At 39.5% G+C, this 23,136-nt stretch overlaps 1 protein-coding gene across 1 annotated transcript in view; it reads left to right on the top strand.

Annotated features, from left to right (window-relative positions):
* The first annotated feature begins 15,632 nt into the window (after positions 1 to 15,632).
* The window catches only part of LOC150019825 (cytoplasmic dynein 2 heavy chain 1-like), a 287,287-nt gene continuing 279,783 nt past the window's right edge, over positions 15,633 to 23,136 (top strand). The window contains exons 1-4 of the mRNA XM_090266701.1: positions 15,633 to 15,827; positions 20,025 to 20,195; positions 20,520 to 20,655; positions 22,238 to 22,356. Of these exons, the coding sequence (XP_090122827.1) occupies positions 15,633 to 15,827; positions 20,025 to 20,195; positions 20,520 to 20,655; positions 22,238 to 22,356 (621 nt within the window). The remainder of the gene's footprint in view (positions 15,828 to 20,024; positions 20,196 to 20,519; positions 20,656 to 22,237; positions 22,357 to 23,136) is intronic.

The raw sequence follows: 23,136 nt of genomic DNA on the forward strand, positions 1-23,136 counted from the left end.
AGGTCTTAGAAAGTAAGCTACTGAAAAGCAAAGAACAAATCTATTCAACCTATTTAATAACATAAAACAAGGCATACTTCAAAATGGATTAAAATAATGATTTAGTTGAAACTTTCCTATTATGAACATAAAAAGCCTGTCAGAAAATTATTATGGTGATCCTTTTTGCTTTTATTTGAACCTAATCTTCAAAATGAGTTTCTACATATAAGCATATCCTAAAATATGTTCCAAAATTCATTGACTCTATACAATAATATAAGTTTTACCAAGAAAGAAAGAAGAAAGTGAGAGACAGGGTATTTCATTTCAAATGGGAAACAAACACCAGGCTGAACAAAATTAAACATGTTTTCTACAGAAGGTCTCAGTCCTTTGGTACTTAGTTGGTCTCAGAGTTATGAATGTGTGTGTATACAGTATTCCAAAATTAGATGACCAAAAGGAAAAAAAAATTTTTTTTTTAAATTTTGGCCTGGAGTGTCTCTCCTATTTTATGTTCAGGGTAGAAAGGGAGAAAGTTAAATGGCATGATGTTATATTCTATGCCCTACATCTTCTGGTTCTTATATTCTTCCTGTACAACCAAAATGCAATATAAAGGGAAAAAATTAATCAATTTAAGAAGTTACCACTTTTGGCCTAATCATCCTTTGTATTGATATAGGGAAAATAAACAGAATTTCTTATTATAAAAAAGTTACCTTTAAAAAGTAAGTTTCTAAATACTAAAACATGACAAGTATTTAAAAATACAGACAATAATATGCTGGGAAAGTGTATCAGAACAAACAAACAAACAAACAAAAAAACAATGGCTTTTCTAGACCATCCATTTAAATACTCATTAAAATAATTAGGTTGACCAATTAAATTATATTCAATGTAGCTCAATATTTACCAAACCCTTAGGAATTATGTTGGCACCACAGAGAAATACTCTCATAACAAGGAGCTAAAATTAATGAAATGTTACAATTTACAACATGTGTGTGTATGCAAATGCATATACAATATTAATATAAAAGGGTTGAAAAACATATACATATTAATAGTAATAACAAAAACATCATAGAGGAGAGAAATCCTAACTCCAAAATGGTGATCTGCAGTCTGGGAAATAGACATGAGAAACAAGGGGGAGGCAGTCAACCAACTATACCAACCTCATAGACTTAAACGTTGATAAAAACTAACATATAAAATTTAAAGAAGCAGCATTAAATTTGAAGAAAGAAGAGAGGCAGAGATGACTAATTGCATCTTGCCATTTGGATTACTAACATAAAAAAAAGAGATTCTTGTGTAGATTTCAGTGTTTAGTACATTTAAACTTTCCACAAACCAAATCTAGAATCAGATAAGCCAGATGGAATATCCCTGGACCAATCATCAAATTGTTCTTGTTCATATAGTTTCAACTGCTCTAACAGATCTTCAGCACTTTAATGGAAAGAGTGAAATCCTGACAAGTCAGGCAAAAGACCCTCTGTTATCTTGATGGTATCATCCACCTTAATAAGCCAAATTACAAAAATATTTATTATTTAACAACTAACAAAATTCACATAAAATAAGCCTACTTCTCTTATCTGTAATTCAGGAATTATTTTTCCCATATATCTATAAACAGTACAATAGAAGATTTGCCAGTAAATATAAGAATATTAACCCCTAGTTTGCTTCTGAATTATACAACCTCAGGATAGCAAAGCATAGAAGGTAATGCATACAATGCATAATGTGAAAGGTAAGATAGGGGAAACTCAGGTGAAACTCCAACAATTCAGCAATACTCCTAAACGTGTTAGGCAAAAATTTGGGCCTTTTGCTACATGCTCTGGTTAATATCTCAAACAACAGTTAGGCCAATTTGAATGGCAATTTAAAGGAGAGAAATTCCTTTCCTTCATAACTTGACATCAACATTTTAAGACCCTGGAAAACTGTCAGACAAAATTAAGCAGAAGAATATTCCAGAAAATAAAACATCCAAAATACAAACTTGAATTAAGTAAATTTCTTAAACATGCTAGCCTTTATAATACTCTATGTCAGTGCAGTGTAAAGGATGCTTTTCTCCTCAATATTTTTTTAAGAAGGCAATTATATACCTGGAACAACGGCAACTGGGATGATAACTGATTTGTATCTCTATACAAGGTAGGAGAACCATTACAACCTCCTCAGCACACTTTTTCAGAATTCTAGATTTCACATGAAAATTTGATGGATATTCCAAGGAAAACAGAAAATGTCCTTTTAATGTTTTCTCTACAGTTCTAGAGTAACGTCTACATTAATTTAGCACATTTTACAATTACTATTCTTCAACTTTTATTAAAATAAATACCTTTAGTTCCAATTGAAGAACACAAGCTATGTTATTGACAACTTCTGAAAGGTTTTTGCCAGAAAGCAGTCCAGAGAGAACACCCGGAACTCCTTGGAACCGATTCTCAAAGTCTAATAGAAAATCGATACAATTTAGTTCAAATAAACGATAACTCTTCAGCAAAGATTTCCTAAATGACATCCAAGTCCCAAGAACTATGTCAAATGTTGTAAATAGAAAAATAATATGTTGGTTCCTTACCCTCAGAGACCTTACCAAATAAGACAAAAAAAAAAAAAAAAAAGGCCAATTTTACAAAAATGTGTCATTCATAACAGAAATAGTATTATAAATTAATCTTTAGTAACCACTGGTCATAAATGTATCCTTAATCCTAAATGGTATACAAGAAAGAAAAAAGTAACCTACAAAAAATTTTCTCAAGCAAATACTAAAATCCCTGATAAACTTTTACCTTTCATTGAGTCCATAAGCCTTGCCAGTAAAATTTCTCTTTCTAACATCAATTCTTTGCTTATAATTGGACGCTTCACCAACTCTTTATATTTCAAAAATGCTTGAAGAAACTAATATAAAATAAAATAAGTATGTTTCTTCCAAGTGGACTGCCATGGTAAATACATATATATCTCCTAAATTTGCTTAAAGAAAATATTAAAAGTGAAATGTCAGGATTTTACCGGCTGTGTGGACTATCAGAACATGGCTGTCCCATCGGCACATTGGGCAGGGAGGAGATCAGCCTCTACCGCAGCTTCTACTGCGGCTGTGCAAGTGCTGGCACAAAGGCGCCTCCATCCAGCTCAGTTCCTTTGGGGCATCTGTGGCCTATACCACCTGTTTGTTTGTTGTCAAAACGTGGCAGTGGCGCCGGACTTTTGACATATGCGAATGATCCATATGCAAATTAACCTGGTCCCAGCTTCCCCCATGGAAAATGGGAATGGACTTTGCTTGTTCCCAGAAGAAATGTCGATGGACCTAGCACAACATGTAGACTGAGGAGAAGCAGGAAAATGTAAATAACTTGTTGAATGTGTTGATGCCTAAAACACCCTAACGAAAATGTAGGCTTGGAAAGATGTGGAGCCGGCGCCTGCAAATAGAAAGCAGTTAACTGCAAAAAATTCTTCAGCTGGTTTTGGAGTTATTTTTATTTTCAACCAGAAATGCATTTTAAGTTCTGCTGACAATCGTGGGTGGCAGAAACTCTGGGTGCAGATAAAAATATGGAGCCCATTAAAAAAGAGGAAGACAAAAAGTAAAAATACATGGTTTTGTTGAAGTCTTTCAGAAGCAGAAACCCAAAACAACTGCCCAGTGCGCCCGCCGTTAAATGTACCTGTTTCCAGCTCCTTTCCTTCCCTGTCCTCAATAAATCTAAGTATGAAAACCTCGACTGTTCTCTGGGTGATTTCTCAGAGCAAAGGCAGCCTGACATGGACTATCTTGAATTTCTGAAATATAATTTTTCAATTTCCCTGCAATTTTTTATATGCAGGTCAATAATTTTTTCATATAGAGACACTGCAGCTTTTTGTAAAGGGTAAACAAATAATCAATATTGTTAGACTTTTTAATATTTAAGAAATATTCCTTTAGCTTAACAACACAAACCAAAAATTATATGTAGAAACATATATATTCAGCATCAGTATGTGGATTATATTGCATCAGATTCAGGCTAGTGAAAGGTTCAAATATTCAAGCCAGGATTTTCTTTTTACAAGTATGTAAAAAATAAAGAAGCTTCTCATGAATTGTTCTAACAGCCAAGACTTAAAACATAAAATATTAAAACAAATTTATTTAAATCAATAAATCTGCACAAATAAGTCTAAAATCTAAATATACTAGGCAAGAATTACTTTACCTAGGTTCTCTGAAATGCACAATAAAACTGAAACTAATTTTGAGAATTACTGTTCATCAATATTCCAATTGGCGCATGCTGTATCAACACATCAATCAGTGTGCTCAAATCTAGTGAAAATACATAAAATATAAATATTTTTTAATCCTTACCCGAGGATATGTTTTTATTGATTTTAGAGAGGAAGAGAGATAGAAAGAAACATCCATCGGTTGCTTAGTGTATGTACTCTGACCAGGGATCAAATCCACAACCTAGGTATGTGCCCAGCAGGGATCGAACCTGCAACCTTTTGGTGCACAGGCTAACACTACAACCACCTGAGCAACTCTGCAAGGCTAAAATCTAAATATTTTTCAACTATGCTTAAAATTCTTTTAAATTTTCGCTTCTCCCCGCCTTAATATTCATAATTTTCCATTAAATTGCAATTCTGATAATGAAACAATATTAACAACTCTATTATGTACAATTTACAAACAGCAAGAAAACAAATTATTGTATTTTGTGTTTAAAATTTCCACTAACAATCAAATGTAATTAAAAGGTTAAGTAAAAATATTATAAACTTCTATTTGGGTCAGAAATATCAGTACAAACTCATGATTTATTTTTTATCTTGCTAAAAAAAGAAACCAAATTTATAAAGCCTGCCTACTGAAAAGGCCAAAAAGCACTGATAACTAAGTAACTTCCCCAACAAATTTGTGTTGCTAAATACGTATCATTTTCCACTAAAAATGAACCAGGAATACTAATTCCAGGTATGAGACAGAAAAATGTAAAGACGGGCTGGTACATTTTGGGGGGCTTGAAAATAATGAGATTATCAAAGAAATACTGGATTCAGGTCAAAATGACACAGTAACCAACTTCCAAGAGGCACTCAGTGCCCAAACATGAAACAATTTAAATAAAATAATAACTATAGTGGATGGAAACACATAAAATATAACATTTTTTTCTCATAGGTTCATAATAATACTATTGAAAAACATTTCATTGATTACCTATGGAATTTGCTATGACACTAACTTATAAAAGGAACCAGAATCAAACCTGGTCACTGAAAGAAGGCGTTCTACTAAAAATAGTGTGTTTTTTACCCAGTATTGAGATAGCCTAAGAAATTTCTATATTGAATATTAGCTTGAATCATAAGATCTTGAACTTTTGAGCATCACTTGTCCAGTCAGAAAAGTCTAAAACTTAGAAAGAAGTGTGGAAATGAATTTTTAATGTATAAACTTTCCAATTTCATTAAGGATAAATGTGGTCTGTTCTTTCCTATTGGCTGAATGGATGAAGGAATAGATAATAGAGACTGTTATTAAAACATGTGACAGTCATTTATTCTGTACATTGATATTTGTGCTTTTACTACCTGCAGAAATGTTTTAGGATTGTCTTTTTTCACCTCTGTGAAGGTGTAGCCATAAGATTTATCTTGACCAATGAAATACGAGCTGCCACAAAGGCACCTTTAGATTTATCATGTTTTTTCCCTTTATCACAGTGTTAGAAAAAATGAGGATATGCTAGCTGGTAGAGACTCTTATTAGTTCATGTTCTTGAATGAGAACAATGTGGAACAAACTATACTTTGAACAAGAAAGAAGCTTTCACCAACTGTAGCCACTTAGATCGGAAGATATTTGCTATTGCAGCATAAACTAATCTATTCCAATAGCAAGTATAGATTCAATGCTGCCTTTAATGAGATGACCACCTCATCTCTAAAGGAGTCAAAGAGGAAGAGAAGTTCTTGATGTGATAAGATATCCCAGCAGTTTAATTCTAATTTTCTTTAAGTGCCACCTATACTATCCCCCTGTATGGCAATTTAAAGACTCATGTAAATTTGTACTGTGCCTTATGTGTTTACAATATTTACCTTATCTGAGTTTTATAGATTATATATGGTAGGTATTTTTTAAATAAACATTTTCCTTCTTTAAGAAGAATTTTAGATTTACAGAAAGCTGGCAGAAACAGAATAGTATGGCTGATTTGTTACAATTAATAAATCAAGCTTGATACATTATTATGACACTTTATTTGAATTTCCTTAGTTTTTACCTAATGCTATTTTTCTTTTTAGGATTCTATCTAGAATGTCCCATTATAGTTGTGCTACATTCTTAGGCTCATCTTGAATATCTTAGTTTCTCAGACTTTCTATGTTTTTGATGATCTTGGCTTCCGGAATCACTGGTTAGATATTTTGTAGAATGCCCCTCAACTGGAATTTTCCTAATGACTTGATGTTTCTTCCTGTGATTAAACTGGGGTTATATATTTGGGGGAAGAAGAACCCAGAAGTAAACTAATATTTTCATCACAAAATATCCCCTGATAGTGATATTTGTCAGGTTTCTCACTACAACCTTACTTTGCCTTCCCCCACTTCCATATAGCACTTTCTTGAAAAATATCATTATGCACAGCCCATAATTAAAAGGTTATATTTTGCCTCCGTAAGGGCAGAGTATCTACATAAGTTATTTGAATTTTTTTTGCATGGCAAATTTGTCTATTCTTTCCTAATTATTTATTTATTGAATAATTTATTTATACCAGTATAATACCCTAGGGCAATGCCAGAGTAATAAACCAATATTACTCTATATGTTCTGTTGGTAAAATCATTTCAGCTTGGCCATTGGGAGTTTTTTAGCTGGCTGCTATATCCTTTTATGTATATTCATCATTGTGTGCGTGTATGCGTGTGTGTGTGTTTTAGCACTTTCTGGCATCTGCAAGATGATATAGGTTCATCCTACACATTTCTTGCACTAGTCCTATAATCATTTTTTTCCTCCAACTGTCCCTGGTTCCTTTTATTGGAAAACAGCATTAGAAATTAAGATCTGAGTGCTAGGTGTGGTTATAGTGACAGGGCATCATTGATTCTAGGTCATCTCAGTGGAACCTGATTCCCAACCTAAGGGTATTTTTAGTCTCGCATTATAGATATGAACATGTAAGATCAGAGAAATGTTATTACGTACCTAAGATCTATAACTTATAGACACCAGCATCCAAACCCAAATGCAGTCAAACTTCTGATTCCAAATCCAGTGTTCTGAAGCTGTTTATCCTGCATACAATTGTGTAGGATTTGTTGGATATTATGTGTGGATTGGGAAATGCCTTTGCTATCACCTCTGAAAATAAAAGGGAAAAAATGTTAATCTTTTAAGGATATATAAAAGTCCATGTAAATATATATAATGAGAGTATTCAATCATACAAAAGTATATCTGTGGTCTGTTACATTCCAGGTACTCTTTTAGACTACTAGGGTGCATTTGAACAAACCAAACAAACAATTCATGCCCTCATGGTGAGTTACACAGCTTGCCCTAAGTTGATAGGTGCTAAAGAGCAAACAAACCAGGATGGGTTTAGTAAAAATTTTATTAGGCTACTTTCTATCTAGCATTTTTTAACTAGCTAAAAAAGCATACTACGTGGTTAGTGATTATAAGTTTTCTTTTAGCTGCCAGTTCATAGTAATATTCATGAGATTGTACCATTGCTTAATTTCTACACATTGGAATTTTTTTATAGTATATTGTTTTTGAGGGCCAACCAACACACACTGTTTAGACTCTTCTATCTGTATTATAAACAAACATTTTAGTTTTATTTTCCCTAGAAGACGGTCAAAGCTGTTTTGTTGCAGTCTATCTGGGTGAGAGTTAAATTTTCCTGTGATTACAATGTTATTCACATTCTAGTGGCACCTTTGTATAAATTTCAGAGCATCTTTAAATCATTTTATATGCAGCCATCTGTTGGTCATGACTTGAAAGTAGTTCTGGCAAGAGGCAGGGAGACTAGCCATTTGAGATCCCTGCAAGCTCTGGGTTAATATTTTTTAAATGTTCTGGTAGAATATTTTAAATAGGTAATAAATCTCTTTTCTTAAAGTTTATCAAGGACAGTCTAGAGATTTTAAGCATCAGCTCTGATTAAATGATATTTGAAGATGAAGGAATATTTTATTAATGTCTAATTTTTTTATTTTCATTTCATTACCCTCTCTTCCTTACTGCCATGTGCTGCTTCCTTCACTCTACCTTCATTCAGATAGTGTTGGTGATCGATGTCTTCCCATGCTTCAGTAGTTACTTAGAGAAAGGATCCTCATCTCGATTGCCTTTTGTGCTCATTACTTTGGCTTTGATATTGTTTCAGAGCAGCTTCTATTAAGAAAACCAGGAATTTTAAATTTTATTTAAAGAACATAATAAATAATGGACTGCAGAAAAAAAACAGCTTCGAGACTTCTGGCTAAGATGGAGGCCTAGACAGACATGCTGCGTCTTCTTCCACAACTAAGCAGGAATACAACTACCTCAAAACTAGAGACAATGAGAGGTTCCAGAAAATTGAGCTGCATGGAAGTCCAACAAAAAAAGATATAGAGAAGAAATACTCATCCAGACAGGTAGCAGGAGCAGAGCTGGGGTGGAGAGGACACAGTGTGGTGGCGGAGGCAGTGACAGTGCTGGCAGTGGCAGGCTGGCGGAAGGTGCAGTCACGTTTTAAAGGGAGGGATGCCTGGAGAGCATTCCTGGCTCCTGGCCAGGCCGCATGGCTCACGGTCCGGGCATCAGGGAAGATCAAGCCTCATTGCTTCTGGCTGTGCAGGCCGGTGGGGCTTGGAGCAGGGGGTAACTGCCAGTCTCTCAGCAGAGTCCACTTGCTTGGAGGGCCCCCACGGTCCTGGGGTGTCCATGGACCCACCCACTCCGGGAACAACGACTGGGGCAATGGCTGGAGAGGCGCCAGTCCCATGTGAAAGTGGAAGAGGTGCCTGGGGCCCAGGGGCAAGTGCTGAGAGGGTGGCATTTTTCCTTCTCGGACCCCTCCCCTACGTGCAGTGCTGCAACGTGGTGAAGCGGGTTGTCCTACACTGGCGAATGCCTAGGGCTCTACCCCTTGCAATGGTGGCGGGTGCGACAGCTCTGCCTGAGACACCAAAGCAAACAAACACAGGAGCCTGTAGGGTTGAGGAGACAGAGGAGTATGCCCCGGTGGAGGAGCAGATCAGGGTTCCAGTGGGAGAACTAAGCGATGAAGAGATAGTCACCCTAACAGATGCAGAGTTCAGAGCACTGGTGATAAAGATGCTCACAGACTTGACAGATATCCTTAAGTATGGCGGGCACATGGGGGAAGAAGTGGGGGGTATGCTGGGTGAGGCAAAGGAAGGTCTACATGGGGCCAATGGTGGGGGGAGGGGAACTGGGGTCCAGGTGGATGATTTGGAACATGGGGAAGGGAGAAACGGTGAACAAGTGCAGAGTGGGGAAACAAGAGTTGAGGGGGATGAGGCGAGGCTTGGGGACCTCTGGGACAGCTTTGAGTGTGCAGACATCCGAGCTAAGGAGGTGCCGGGGCGGGGGGAGCGAGAGGTTGAGGGCTTATGTGAGAAGATGGTGAAGGAGGGCTCGCCGGATTCGGAGGAGGTGGACATGGAGGTTCGGGAAGCACAGAGAGTCCCGGGTAGGCTGGACCCAGTGGGGAACACACCAAGACACATCATGGTTGGAATGCAAAATGTTGAAGATGGGGAGAGAATCTTGGGAGCAGTGAAAGAGAGACAGGGAGTTGCCAACGAAGGGGTGGCTATGGGACTATCGGCTGATTTCTCAAACGAAACTGCAGGCAAGAAGTATTCGGGGTGATGAAGGGCAAAGGCTTGCACCAGGATTGCTCTGTCCAGTGGGGCTATCATTTGGAGTGGAGGGGCAGATGGAGTGCTTCACGGACAGGGTGGAGCTTGAGGAACTCACCATCATCAGACTATTATTGTATGAAATGTCAAGGGGACTTAGAAAAAGTAGAGCAAGATTATGAACATTAGAATGGCAGCGGGCTCATGGCTATCAACAACTGAATCTAAAAAATAAAAACAATCCAACTAGGCAGACCAGGGTGGGAACGGAATAATAGGTATGGGGATCATTTTGGGGGGTTATCAGCTGGGAGGGGGATGGGGGAGAGATGGGGTGGTGGTGCGGGGATTGAGAGGCGTGATTGGTTGATGCAGGTGGATGGGTGGATGTTGGGAGTGGTGTAGGAAGAGGGGCTTGTGGGCACGGCCCATGGACATGAAGTGATGGGGGTGGGATTGCTGAGGGGAGGGCAGTGTGTTGGGCAGAGAGGAGCAGGGGGGGAAATTGGGACTACTCTAATGGCATAATCAATAAAATACACTTAAAAAATAAAAATAAAAAAATTGTTTTTGTGGTAGTGATGTGGCCAGGATGGCAGATGGGGACACAGCTCCTCAGTGGTTCAGGGCCTGATCCAGAGCCCAGGGAAGAGTTTGAGATCCTGCACTGGAGCCAGTTGCCAGGTCAGGGGACCTGTAGAGTGCAGTGAGGTGGCCGAGGGCTGGTCTGCACCCATTCTGACCCTGGCACACAGTCACAGGCAACCATTCTGCAAGCTGCAGGAATGCGCAGGAGAAATGAAAACATTATTACCTTTCATAAAAGTCATGAACAAAATTAATCAGCATCATGGACAATAAAAAATGCAAGTACTTAACAAAGCCAGACACACAGATTTGCAAATACAATGAGCAGCCATGCCAAACTAGATACTGACAGAGTGAACCGAGTTTCTCTTCTTGTGGACAAGGGGTGCAGAGCAGACCAGTGGCATGTATGCAACGACTGAGCAATGGAACCAAGATTAGGGTCCCAGAGAGGGTCTGTGCTGGGTAGTTTGCCGGTGTCCAGTGCTGCGAGGGCCAGGACTGCATGACCATGTGGGAGGCGGGAGCGTGGTCAGAGTGCTTGGGCAAGTGTGGCGAAGGTGTCTGTTACTGGACCTTGAGATGTACTTAAGGCAGAGGTGCCTCCAACACCCTAGGCTTGGTTGGAAACTACTCTGTCCAGCGGAGGTTTCACAACCACGGTGAAACAAACTTGTCCAGGACACTGTATTTTGTCTGGGGGAAAGGAGGCGGCTGTTCCCTCTAAGTGGAGAACAGCAATCAGACCTCTGTAGCCCATGCCTTTTATTCAGGATGATACACATGGGAGATACAAGGTAAATTCATGAATCATCAGAAGCTTTTAGGCGTTTGGATTACAGTTGACAATAACAGATTTCATGTACCAACCAGTGCAGAGGGCACAGTGACCAGTCTATCAAACACCTGGACGCCACAAGGTGCAAGGTTTCATACATTTCTTGCTAGAGATTGTTTATGTCATATTAACAGATAAGAAAAGCAGAGCAAGTTCTAAAGCATAATAAGCATTATTTTAAATCCAATTCCCACGGAAACCATCTGAGTTGCTTTCAGTTATGTCTCCTGCGCAGCCTTATGTTGAGAGTTAAAGACAAGAACAGCAGGAGTGCCAGCGGCAGGTCATGCTCAGGCTGGGGCTAAAATTCCCTGAACCACAAGGAGCAGTTTCCTACAGTATTAACCCTAGAAAGAAATGTGTCCTCTCCACAGACCCAGGGAGGCCGAGGACTGTGAGGATCACTTGAAATGCTACCTGTGGTCAGTTGATGACTGATCTAGGTCTGCCATAGGACCTTAAGATTTTTTTAAAAAAATTTTCCCAACACTCACAGATATACTGGGGTCAAAGCCCCTATTGTGAGCTTAGCTGACTCCGCCCCTTTACCCTGTCACCAAGGAAACTTAGCTAGAGAGATATCTACATTCCACATTCCACTAGTGAATGTGATAGGAGAGAGGAGAGCTATAAGGTGCAAGAGTAGAAAGATTGAGAACTGTATAAGCTTTTGGAAAAAGTGACAGGATTGGAAGCATCTTCCAGTGCTGAGCTTGTGTGGGGGCTCACCTCAGAGAGTGGTGAAGATCTGGTACTGTTATGGAGTAAGTGCGAGAACCAAACGGTCGGAGACAATCAAATTAGAATTTAAAGAGCCTTTATTAGCTGGCCAGCGACTGCCCACCTGTCCACAAGCCGGACTTAGGTGGACAGCCCCGACCTTAGGGATTGGGGGGTTTATAAAGCATTTCAGGTGCATTCATGTTCCTGCAGGTGCAAAAACTTGGACAGAAATACAGCTTGTGTAAGCAAAAAAAAAATTTTCCCACTATTCCCCAGGTCATTGCTCAAAGGAATCGGTTACTGCTATTCCCTAAGTCACTGCTCAAAGGAATAGGTCACTGCTCAAAGGAGGAACAGTTAGGTCAAGTTCCTTGTTCTGCTTGGTTTAAGCATACAACCGCGGGGGTCTGGTTCCCGGGACCCAAGTTCAGCTGATTATCCTACTGGCTAGACATGTAAGAAATACCCTTTAACATTCCCCACTAAGAAATACCCTTTAACAGTACTACATCCCAACAGGTCCAGAAGGCCAAACCACTGGGACCATGGAGCCACCGAGGCCCGGAGCACTGGCTGCAAAGAGGACCACGATGCCGGTGAGGCCCAGAACACTGGCCACGACCGGGACCACGATGCCGGTGAGGCCCAGAACGCTTGCTGCGACTGGGACCACGATGACTCTGAGGCCAAGAGTGCCCCATGTCACCGAGACCGCGGAGCCATTGAGGCCCGGAGTGCTGGCTGCGATCGGTGCCACGATGCCTTTGAGGCACAGAGCACTGGCTGCCATTGGGACCATTAGGCCACTGAGGCCCGGGCCACCCACCGCCACCACCAGGACGACGGAGCCAATGAGGCCCGGAGCGCTGGCCACGAACAAGACCATGATTCCAGTGAGGCCCAGAGCACTGACCATGACCAGAACCATGATGGCACTGAGTCCCTGGCCGCCCACCGCCACTGGGACCACGGAGCCACTGAGGCCCGGAGCGCCAGCTGCAACCGAGACCATGAGGCCTGGAGCGCCCACTGCCACCGGGGCAACGGAGCCACTGAGGCCCGGAGTGCTGGCTGCGACAGGGACCATGACTCCAGTGAGGTCCAGAATGCTGGCCTCGAACAAGACCATGATGCCACTGATGCCCGGAGTGCTGGATGCGACTGGGACCATGTTGGCACTGAGACCCCGGCCGCCCGCCACCACCGGGACAACAGAGCCACTGAGGCCCGGAGCACCAGCTGCGACCCAGACCATGAGGCCTGGAGCACCCGCCAACTACTGGGGCAACAGAGCCACTGAGGCCCCGACCGCCCGCCACCACCAGGCCGACGATGCGGCTGAGGTGCCGACCGCCCGCAGCTAACAGAATCACGATGCTGATGAGGCCCGGAGCGTGGGACACCACCGGGACCATGTAGCGGCCAAGGCCCGGAGAACCATCTGCCACGAGGACCATGTAGCCGCAAAGACCCAGAGCACTGGCCACCACCGGGACCACGTAGACACCACAGCCCCACATGCCCACTGCCACAGGCACCACGTTGCCACCGAGACCCCAACGGTCTGCCGGCCCGTCGCCACGGGCACCACGTTCCCACAGCGGACCCGTCTGCCAGACACCACGGGCACCACGTTGCAGCTGAGGCCCAGACCCCCCACCTGCCTCCACGGGCACCACATTGCAGCCGAGACTCCGACCACCACCTGCCTCCCCGGGCACCACATCCTGTTCTGCATGAACTTTGCAACAAGTAAACAAGTATTTCTTCCTAGGACTATATCCTGGAGCTTTCCAGTCACCTTGCCCCCACCCCCACTTACAGTCAATGTAACAAGTTCTTTCAAAACAGCTTACATACTTATTCTCCAAACTCACTGTGTAAAAGAGTCCCCATCAACGCCAGGAAGGTACATGTTTGTCTTCTCCATCAACCCTGTGTAAGGTACATGTTTGTCTTCTCCATCAACCCTGTGTCTGGTGTTTAGACTCTGTGCCCAGGACCTGGTCCTTTTCTGGCTACCATTTGGCTCTATAAACCCTTTCTTTCAGGACAAATTTCAGTCTGGAAGGTTTTTTAAAACACCATTGACAGGCTATGTTTATTAATCTTAACGAATACTTGAGGTTAACAAGGTATAATCATTGTGTATTTTGGTTATTTTACCTCTGCTGCCTTGCGGCATACCTCTTCAGGGGAAAGGCTAAGGGAGTAAACCCCGACAGAAAATCCGGAGCCGGAGTCCCTAAGGCGGTTTGACGTTGTAGTCAACACCGGCAACTCCTGCGGCGCACCTGAAGCCAAGCTGTATTGACTCCGTCTTTCCCTTGGACCCTTCAGCTGCGAAGAGAGGGGGGGTCTGCTGCATGGGCAACAGCAGACCCTCCATATCACCCTGCCCAGGCTCTGTAGCTTCAGCTTCACTGGAGAGGACACTCCAGCGTCATCGCAAGATGTCGACTTAACACGGGAGGAGACAGATACTGTGTCACTCCAGAGTCGGACTGCACAGCCATTCTGGGCGGTGCAGATAGACTCTTAAGAAGCTACACCATCGTCTCTCGAGACGGACGGCTGCCGACGATTTTGGTTATTTTACAATACGGCTTGCGTTCTGGTAAGATTGTGATGAAAAATAGTGGCTAAAGTTTTCTGAAATTAATACTGGGATAACAAAATAAAAATAATCTTGGGAAATTAACACGGAGAAGAGTGATGTTGATTGAGAAAATAAGTTAACATTGTATTGAACTTCTATGATTTTTAATCAGTCCCTTTTAAATAGTAATCTTTTAAATTCTCACTACAACCTAGACAGTAGTTTCTGTTTTACAGCCCTGTAAACTACACTGAGAGTGGTTTATTTACAGGACCAGTTGAAGAGGAAGCACTAGCACCCAGCCCTCCTAGAGCCAGGTCTCCCTGCAGCACTTGAAGACAAGATGAATCTTTTCTAATGCGTTATAGGAAATCAGCAGAAAGAGTAGGTTCTGTTTTTTAAATTGTTAAATCACACTTATTCAAAATTCAAAATTTAAGAGACTCCTTCCAAAACAATATTAATTATTTTGCAGCATTCCGTAAAAATGCATTTGATCCACGTTAATTCGTGTCCTGAAAAATAAATTGTTTTTAACCTGCACTTAAACTTAGGCAGTCATTCAATGGCTGGCCATTGTTTCCAAGATGAAGGCGGACCTTTATCCTCCCTTTTAGCTGCACTACCTCTGTGGGCCTCAGGACTTTTGAAAAGGCAGGTTTTGCTACTTAGCACCAACTTCTTAGAATCCCTTGCAATCCATGACTGCGGTGAGCAGCTAAGGAACTCCGAGGCGGTGATCGTCCCTAAGAGCTTCGCGTGCGCGTGCGCGTGCGCGAGGAGGTACCGGCCACTGCGCGCCCGAGTGCTCCGTCGCCATAGTGACTGCGTTTGGCCATCGGGAAGCTATGCAGGCCCTCAGCCGGATCTGGATTTGAGCAAAGCTCTCCTCACTCCTTTACTTCCCGCACTTCACTCGCGATTGGTTTCGTCTTTCCTTTTTTCCTTTCCCCCACCTCCAAAATCATGGAGGACGAAACGGGGGACGTTCGGAAGCTTTTCATCTTCGCTACGGCGCAGAATTACTTTGGACTGGTGTCGGAACCCTGGGACCAGCCGCTGCTGTACCACAGTGTTGAAATCAACAACTTCTTGGATGACGGGAATCAGATGCTACTCAGGGCGCAGCGATCCGACGCGGGAATCTCCTTTTCTACCGCGGTATGCTTCCCCGCCCCTCTGCCCAGAGCTCCCTTTCCGCTCCCAGCCTCGCCAGGGGGATGCCGTGTCTCTCTTCAGCCTTCCCTGTCTGCTCCTCTTCAGGAGCCAAAGGCTGTTTCCACGCTTGCATCCCACCTGATACAGGAGGTTGCCTGTCCACACACTTGAACAGAACAATTATATTCTTTTCTAGTTTTTTCCCCCGCTAAGGACTGCAGATTGGTTATAACCAGAAGAAACAAGCAAAGGAATAAAAACAAACAAAAAACATTTACATTATTTAGTTATCAAATAAATATTTTTCTCTTTTCTGACGTTCTTTGAGGCCCGTTCTAGTGTATCTTTTGAGGGTTAAATTTACTCGTGGGAAAGATTAGTTAGGAATTAAGGTCTTACGTAATGGTGACACAAGGTTTAAATTATTTTTCAGTGTACAATTTGTGATGCCCCCCCCCCCCCTTAATATGACTTATTCTGACGAAGGAAAAAAGCGCAACAAATAGAACTGGCAGCTGGGAGTTGTTCATCCCCTGTCCTTTCTCCCGGGGATGTTACAAGGAGACACCGGGAAACGGACGGATCAGGCTGGGCCTTGGCGGGTGAAGTGAGAGGCAGACACCAGCAGCGCCGAGGGAGTCCTGAGAGCCAGTCCTGGCTGCCGGCCGCGGAGTCGAACTTACGCTCATTTAGAGGCTCCTTCGAGAGGGCTGCGGAGGGCCGCCCGGGAAGGCGCCACCCTTCGGTGCGCGCAGACACCCACGTGCGCTTCTTTACCCTGGTGTAGCCTGGGAGGCGGTACTGCCTCCTCCATCCTGAGCCTTGGCTACCATCGCTGATTTTCCTCTCCAGAGAAACTTGGTGTGCACTGGTCGCAGCCTGGCTGCCTCCACCCAGTGTGCTAAAGATTTCCCAGGAAGTGAAATCTTGGAAGGTTTGTCTTAAGTCCAGGACGCTGCCAATCTTGGCTCCTTCCCCAGCACTTCATTTCTGATTTTTTTTCACGTGATAACAACTCGGAGTATCCAGTTATGTCTATTTTATTTATCAATATGTGATGTAATGATTTATTTACTGCACTGCTGCCTTCACTGGCAGGATTGCTCAAGAAACGGTTGCATTTATAATCAGGATAAATATGTTAATAAGTTAACAAATACATACATATTTATACATGGTAGAGTAATACATGGAAAAAATTACCTCACACATTAAAGGGGCTCATCAATGAATGAAAGGTAGCAAATCATCCCCATATTTTTAAACCCATTCCTCTGGTGTTCACCCATATCCCTGGGTCTAACAGTATTTGACACACAGCAAACACTGAGTACATTTTTGTAGGATGATTGGGTCATCCACCACATTCACTATGGGTCTTTAGTCTTGGATTTAATTCAATTCTAGTCAATACATTTTTATTTTGATGTCAGTATCTGCAAAGCACTTTGCTAGGCTTGGTGGTGGGTTTGTGAAGATATGGAAAGGATTGATAGTCATAGCTCACGTTTATTTTCTCTCTACACTTGTCAGGCACAGTTCCTAAGCATTTTGTGTGTATTGGCACATTTAGTATCCACAACAACACTAAGAAACTTTTTATTTCCATTTTATGGCTGAGGAAAGTAAGGCACAAAGGTTACATCCTATGTGTTAACTATCCCACTTCTCTAATTCAGAATTGGAACCCCTGCTTCTGCCTCCCAGAGCATCACTCCAGTCAATGACATACTTAACAAATGATATAATTGGGATGTACTGTTGGAAACACCAGTGAAATTTTGGAGTGTAATAGGAAAACAAGATGAGGAGAGGTTTTAATTTGTGAACATGTATCTTGGGTGGATATTGAAAATCGAAGCTATTACCTGGAAAGGTTAATGCCGTTGTATTTTATTTTTAATCATACACCACGGTACATATTTTTCATATTTGCAATGTTGTATTATGTTTTCAGTTGTACTTTAGATGTCAGAAAGTCAGCATGATTTAATAAGTAAGTAAAATATTTCAGTGTGTACCTTCTATAGGTGTGACACTGTTCTAGGTGCTGGTAACAAAGCCGTAATGAGCATGTCAGAGTTTGTCTTCAAGGAGTAACATTTGAGTTGACAAAGACAGGCTAAATACTTACACACAGATACATATGTAGCATATTTCTGAGTATTGATAAATGCTCTTTAAAATGTTAAAGTAGTGATGGGGCATAGAGAACTGTATTAAAATAGAGTAAGAGGGAACACCTGTTTGGATTAGTGACCTTTGAAGTGAGATTTAAATAATGAATTGTAGGCATACATAAGATTTAGGAAAAGAGTGTACTGAACAGAAAAGATTGTAAGTACCAAGGCCCTGAGCTGGGTCTCACCTTGGTTACAAGCAGCAGGAAAAAATAAAATTCAGAGTGCTTGCTGAGGTTTAGTTTAATGAGTAACTGGGTGTGGAAGATTATGTCACAGGCTGATCATTTAGGACCTTGTACACCTTTTGGGGGAATTAGGAAGTCATTGATAATTTTTACCAAGTCATTGGTAGTCTTGAGCAAGGGGAAGATATGATCTGGTTTATATTTCAGGACAGAGGTTGACAAACCTTTCTGTAATATGCCAGATAATAAATATTTTAGACTTTGCAGACCACAAGGCCTCTGTCACACATTCAGCTCTGCCATTGTAGTGTGAAAGCAGCCATAGACAATATATAAATTAATGAATATGGCTGCATTCTAGTAAAACTTATTTTTGGACACCGATATTTGAATTTTATATAATGACCACGTGTTATGAAATGTTATTTCTTTGATTTAAAAAAAATGTAGAAACTATTTTTAGCTTGTGGGTGGTACACAGACTGGTTGCGGGTTGTATATGTTGATCTCTGATCTGTCCCAGTAGGGGATAGTGGTATTTTGCACCCTCAAAAAGAAAAACTTTTACACCTTGAGTGAATAGTTACTAAGTAACATATTGTCAATTAAGAGAAAGTGGTAGTTGCCAATGATAGGGAAACTGGGAGGAGAGGCAGCTGGGAGTGTTCACTCCTTTTTCCTTTTCTCAGGGAACGTTGAGCAGCTGTAGCCAACTGAACCTTTGCTTTAAGTCTGACTTTGGCTAGGACGAAACTTATTGACCTGTCTGGCGCCCCAGGGAGCCTTGACCAGTGTCTCTAGTTTCTGTTTTCAAAGTATGATTATAAAATGTGTATTTTTTTCAAGTAGGAGAGAGGAGAAAGTTAAGGATGTGTACTACTTAACTACTAAAGAGTGAATTTTTCAGATCTACACATCTGTAGCTTGTTAATCCATTTGCTTGTACTTGGGGTAAAGTGATCACACTAGCAATAGAATTCTAATGTGTGAAAACGAGAGTCTGAGTAATGCAACTACACCAATAAATGCCAGTTCTTCCTGGTAACTAAAAAACAGGATGATTGGGATAAAAGAAAAGTAGCATGAAAACTCACTTATCTAGAAGGTGAGTGAACTTGTTTGAAAGCTTTTTAATCCATGGACTTCTCTTTCTGGGAAAAGAAATGATAACTGAAAATATGTATATAATGCAAAAACTTTAGGCAGTATACTTTTCAGATAATGAACTAATTGCTATTAACTGACCTATTTTAAACCTGTTTGCTTTAGTAAATTCCAATTTAGCTCATTCAGTTCCAATTTTAATTAATCTAGTCATATGATAATTTAATAAAAACGTTTGATGATCAAATACACTGAAGAATATATTTTTGGTTCAAATAAGATTATTTGAAGAGACAGACAAGTAAGTTTTTTTGGTAGTTTTGATTTTATGTACAAGTGAAAAAGAGGGTAATTAAAATCCTTGTTATAGACTTCCTGGAATTTAATGGAGAGATATACTATTTATCAGTGTGTACCTGGGGCACACAGCTTTGATCTGAATCTGGCTGGAATAGTTAGCAGTGTATGTCATCAATATTTATATATTGTTTTCTGGTTACAAATCACTTATCAAAATAATTTTATGATATAATCACATGGAAGTGGAGAAACCTTTGAAAACCCAAATATTCTTAAGGAGCAGAGATAGATTGGTAGTAATATGTTATATAACTGCTTTAACTATTATTCCAAGGAAGAACATTATAGTGATACAATATTTTGGGGAGCATTTTTTTCAAATAATATACTTTTTTGAAGGTAATATTGAAAATTATTTATCACTTTAGATTGATTTTGCTGACACAAAGGATAAAGTGCTGGTGTTTTTCAAGTTGCGACCTGAAGTAATTACTGATCAGAATCTACATAATAACATTCTTGTTTCATCTATGTTAGAATCACCTATAAATTCCCTTTATCAAGCAGTACGGCAAGTATTTGCGCCAATGTTGTTAAAGGTGAGTAAAGTAACTGTATGGTTAATTTTCTTTTTTTAACTTAGGTTATTTGGGTAAATGCTTTCATAAACAAATATAAGTATTACTTTATATGCTGTTAATATCATCAGTATTTTAGTTTTTCAGTTTAAATACATATTCTTTTAGAATTTACATAAGCTCTTCCATTGCTGTAAGGACTTTTTTCTCCCATATGAGATGAAGTAGTGTCAAGCTTTGAGTGAAGTAGGTATATTTGGACTTAGTTCTTTGATAGTGTTCTAGGAAGTCAGTTTGATTGGCAAGCTTTTGATAATTGTTTGCTCTTGTCTCTTTTTTTTTTAGGATGAGGAATGGAGCAGAAACTTTGATCCCAAACTTCAGAATCTTTTGAGTGAACTAGAAGCCGGATTGGGTGTAGTGGTACGCAGATCAGACACTAATTTATCAAAATTAAAATTTAAGGAAGATGACACAAGAGGTATATAACAATAGTTTAATCAATAAAAAGTAAAACGATTGTCTTAATAGTAAATTAATATACTTCTTTACAGACTTATTTTCACACTTTTGGATCTTCTCTGAGCCTAAGCTGCTTTTATATGAATAGATCAGATCTGTATAAATTTGGAGGAGATGAAAATGTAATCTTTAACAATATGCAATTCATGGAAATAGAAAATATAGTTGATTCTTGTTTTTTGCAGTAGCTATGTTCTATAAAGTTACCATGAACACCGAACTAGTCAATACTGAACCATAGCTCCTAAGGGAAAATACAGGGTGGTGTTCCTATGAGCCTTAGGTCATAACATTTTTGTTAACTGCCAAACACGTAATTTTGTCATATGTGTGTTTCTGTTTAAAAAGATTTTACTTATTTGTATTACTGTTTAATTAACATTGACTTAGTGGCCAACAGTGTAACTCATGTCTGAATCAAGCTTATCTAACAGGTGTTTTCTCTGGAAGGCACATCACAGTGTGCTTGTGCTTACAAACACCTGAGAGCACTTCAACTCCGTGCCTGGGGACCATTTTAACTGGTAAAATAACCAACAAAAAGCACAAAAATGTGAAAAATGTGGCTGTAAATCGATTACAAAAGACTGCAGAAAAGATTTCTGTTTACTAGGAGGTAGGAAAAGAGAAGGCAGTGCCACTTTATTTAACGTCAGCTGGGAAACTGTGTGTCTGGGCAACTCAGATTTTTTCCCTGCTCTGCAAATGACCACTAAAACACCGCTAGTATTGATTTTAATTTACAGATAAATATTAGCAAGCAGGTAAATTAAATGTTAGCAAGTAGGTGAATTTCTAACTGTAGAGTCCTTGAAAAATGAGACTTGACCCTAATTATGTACCTTGTAAAGATAATAGGTCATTGACTTTTATTTGAAAATCTATTTTATCTAAAGTTCATTATAATTTTATTATGGCTATAGAAAAACTCATATGAACAATTAATGTATGCCATATACAAATACTTATTTTAAAATATTGGTTATAGTATTATTTATTGCTTGATTGGTAAATTAAATGCTTTTTGAATTCCACAGACTCAGAAAAATAGTGCATTTGTTTCTAGCATGTAATTAGGATAATAGAGATTTTTCCAGTTCTTTGGAAAACTTAAAGCAAATTTAAAAGTAAAATTATTTTAATTTGCTTATATTTTGAAATTAAACAGCAAACATTTTTTGAGTAAATCACAATAATTTCCAATTTGGGTAATATTCAATAGCATGAATGGTTTTGGAATAAGATTTAGGAAAGTCTTGTGTTGGAGAAGCAGATTCATAGATTAAGAAGCAGACTGACAGTATAGGTATGATTGATTGACTGACACAAAAGCATATGGGAATCATATTTAGCAGTAAACTTGATGTGAAGTATAAACCTGGTATTGTTACTATTTCCAGTAAGAACTTTCTGTTGATAGAAATCATAAAACTTTTCCGTGTGTCCTCAAGAATATAGGAAACATTTGAAATCAGCAAATAAACCAGATTACTTTATGGCTTTTCACTTTCAATTGACATATATATTTTTCACTTTTTCAGGTATTCTTACACCAAATGATGAGTTCCAGTTTTGGATAGAACAGGCTCATCGCGGAAATAAACAGATTAGTCAAGAAAGAGCCAGTTATTTTAAAGAATTATTTGAAAGAATTGCAAGAGTATGTGATTCATACATTTACACATTAGGCTTTTGAAAAAAGCACTTTAGGATTGTACTTTTAATAAATTTATCTCTGTTTTAAAATCATTACTTGATGGTTATGAATACAATAGATCCATTATATATAGCAAGGTTTACTTAAGTGTATTTAATATGAGTATAGCTCATTAAAAATATGAGTTATTAAACTCATATTTAATGCATTAAAATCTAAACTTTTAAAGAAGTTAAATTCTAATCTCTAGTAAATATTTTTCTCAAACATAATTACTTTTCTGCAGGTAGATAAGGAAAAACAAAAACTTAATATCCCAACAGGTTTATCCACATGCAGTTAATCTGTGTTCATTTGAAAGAATGTTCACTTTATTCAAATTAGCATTTTGACGTACTCTGTAATTTAAAAAGTCTTAGTTTTATACTTGCTTGATAATTATTCCTTGACGTATCTACAGAGGGGTTAAATAAGTGACCATTTTAATTATGGTTTTTAAATATCTGTTGTTTTCAAAATAGATATAAAGTCATTTTCTATTTGTTTCCAGTATTATTTCAATAATATTTTAATGAAGTGTTTGAAATGGTTTTAACTTTTTTGTAGCATTGATGACATGTAGAATAATAAGTCTCGTACTATGATTATGTTATTGGTAACATTATGCAATACAGTAAATGAATGAAGATAGGCCAACTACAATGCGTAGCATATATATGATATTAAGACTACCTCCATTTGGGTAAATTAAAGAAATGAATCCAAATTTAAAGAAAATTAGAC

The sequence above is a fragment of the Furipterus horrens genome, unplaced genomic scaffold, assembly GCF_987537825.1.
Source record: "Furipterus horrens unplaced genomic scaffold, mFurHor1.1.pri manual_scaffold_2, whole genome shotgun sequence".
NCBI lineage: Eukaryota > Metazoa > Chordata > Mammalia > Chiroptera > Furipteridae > Furipterus > Furipterus horrens.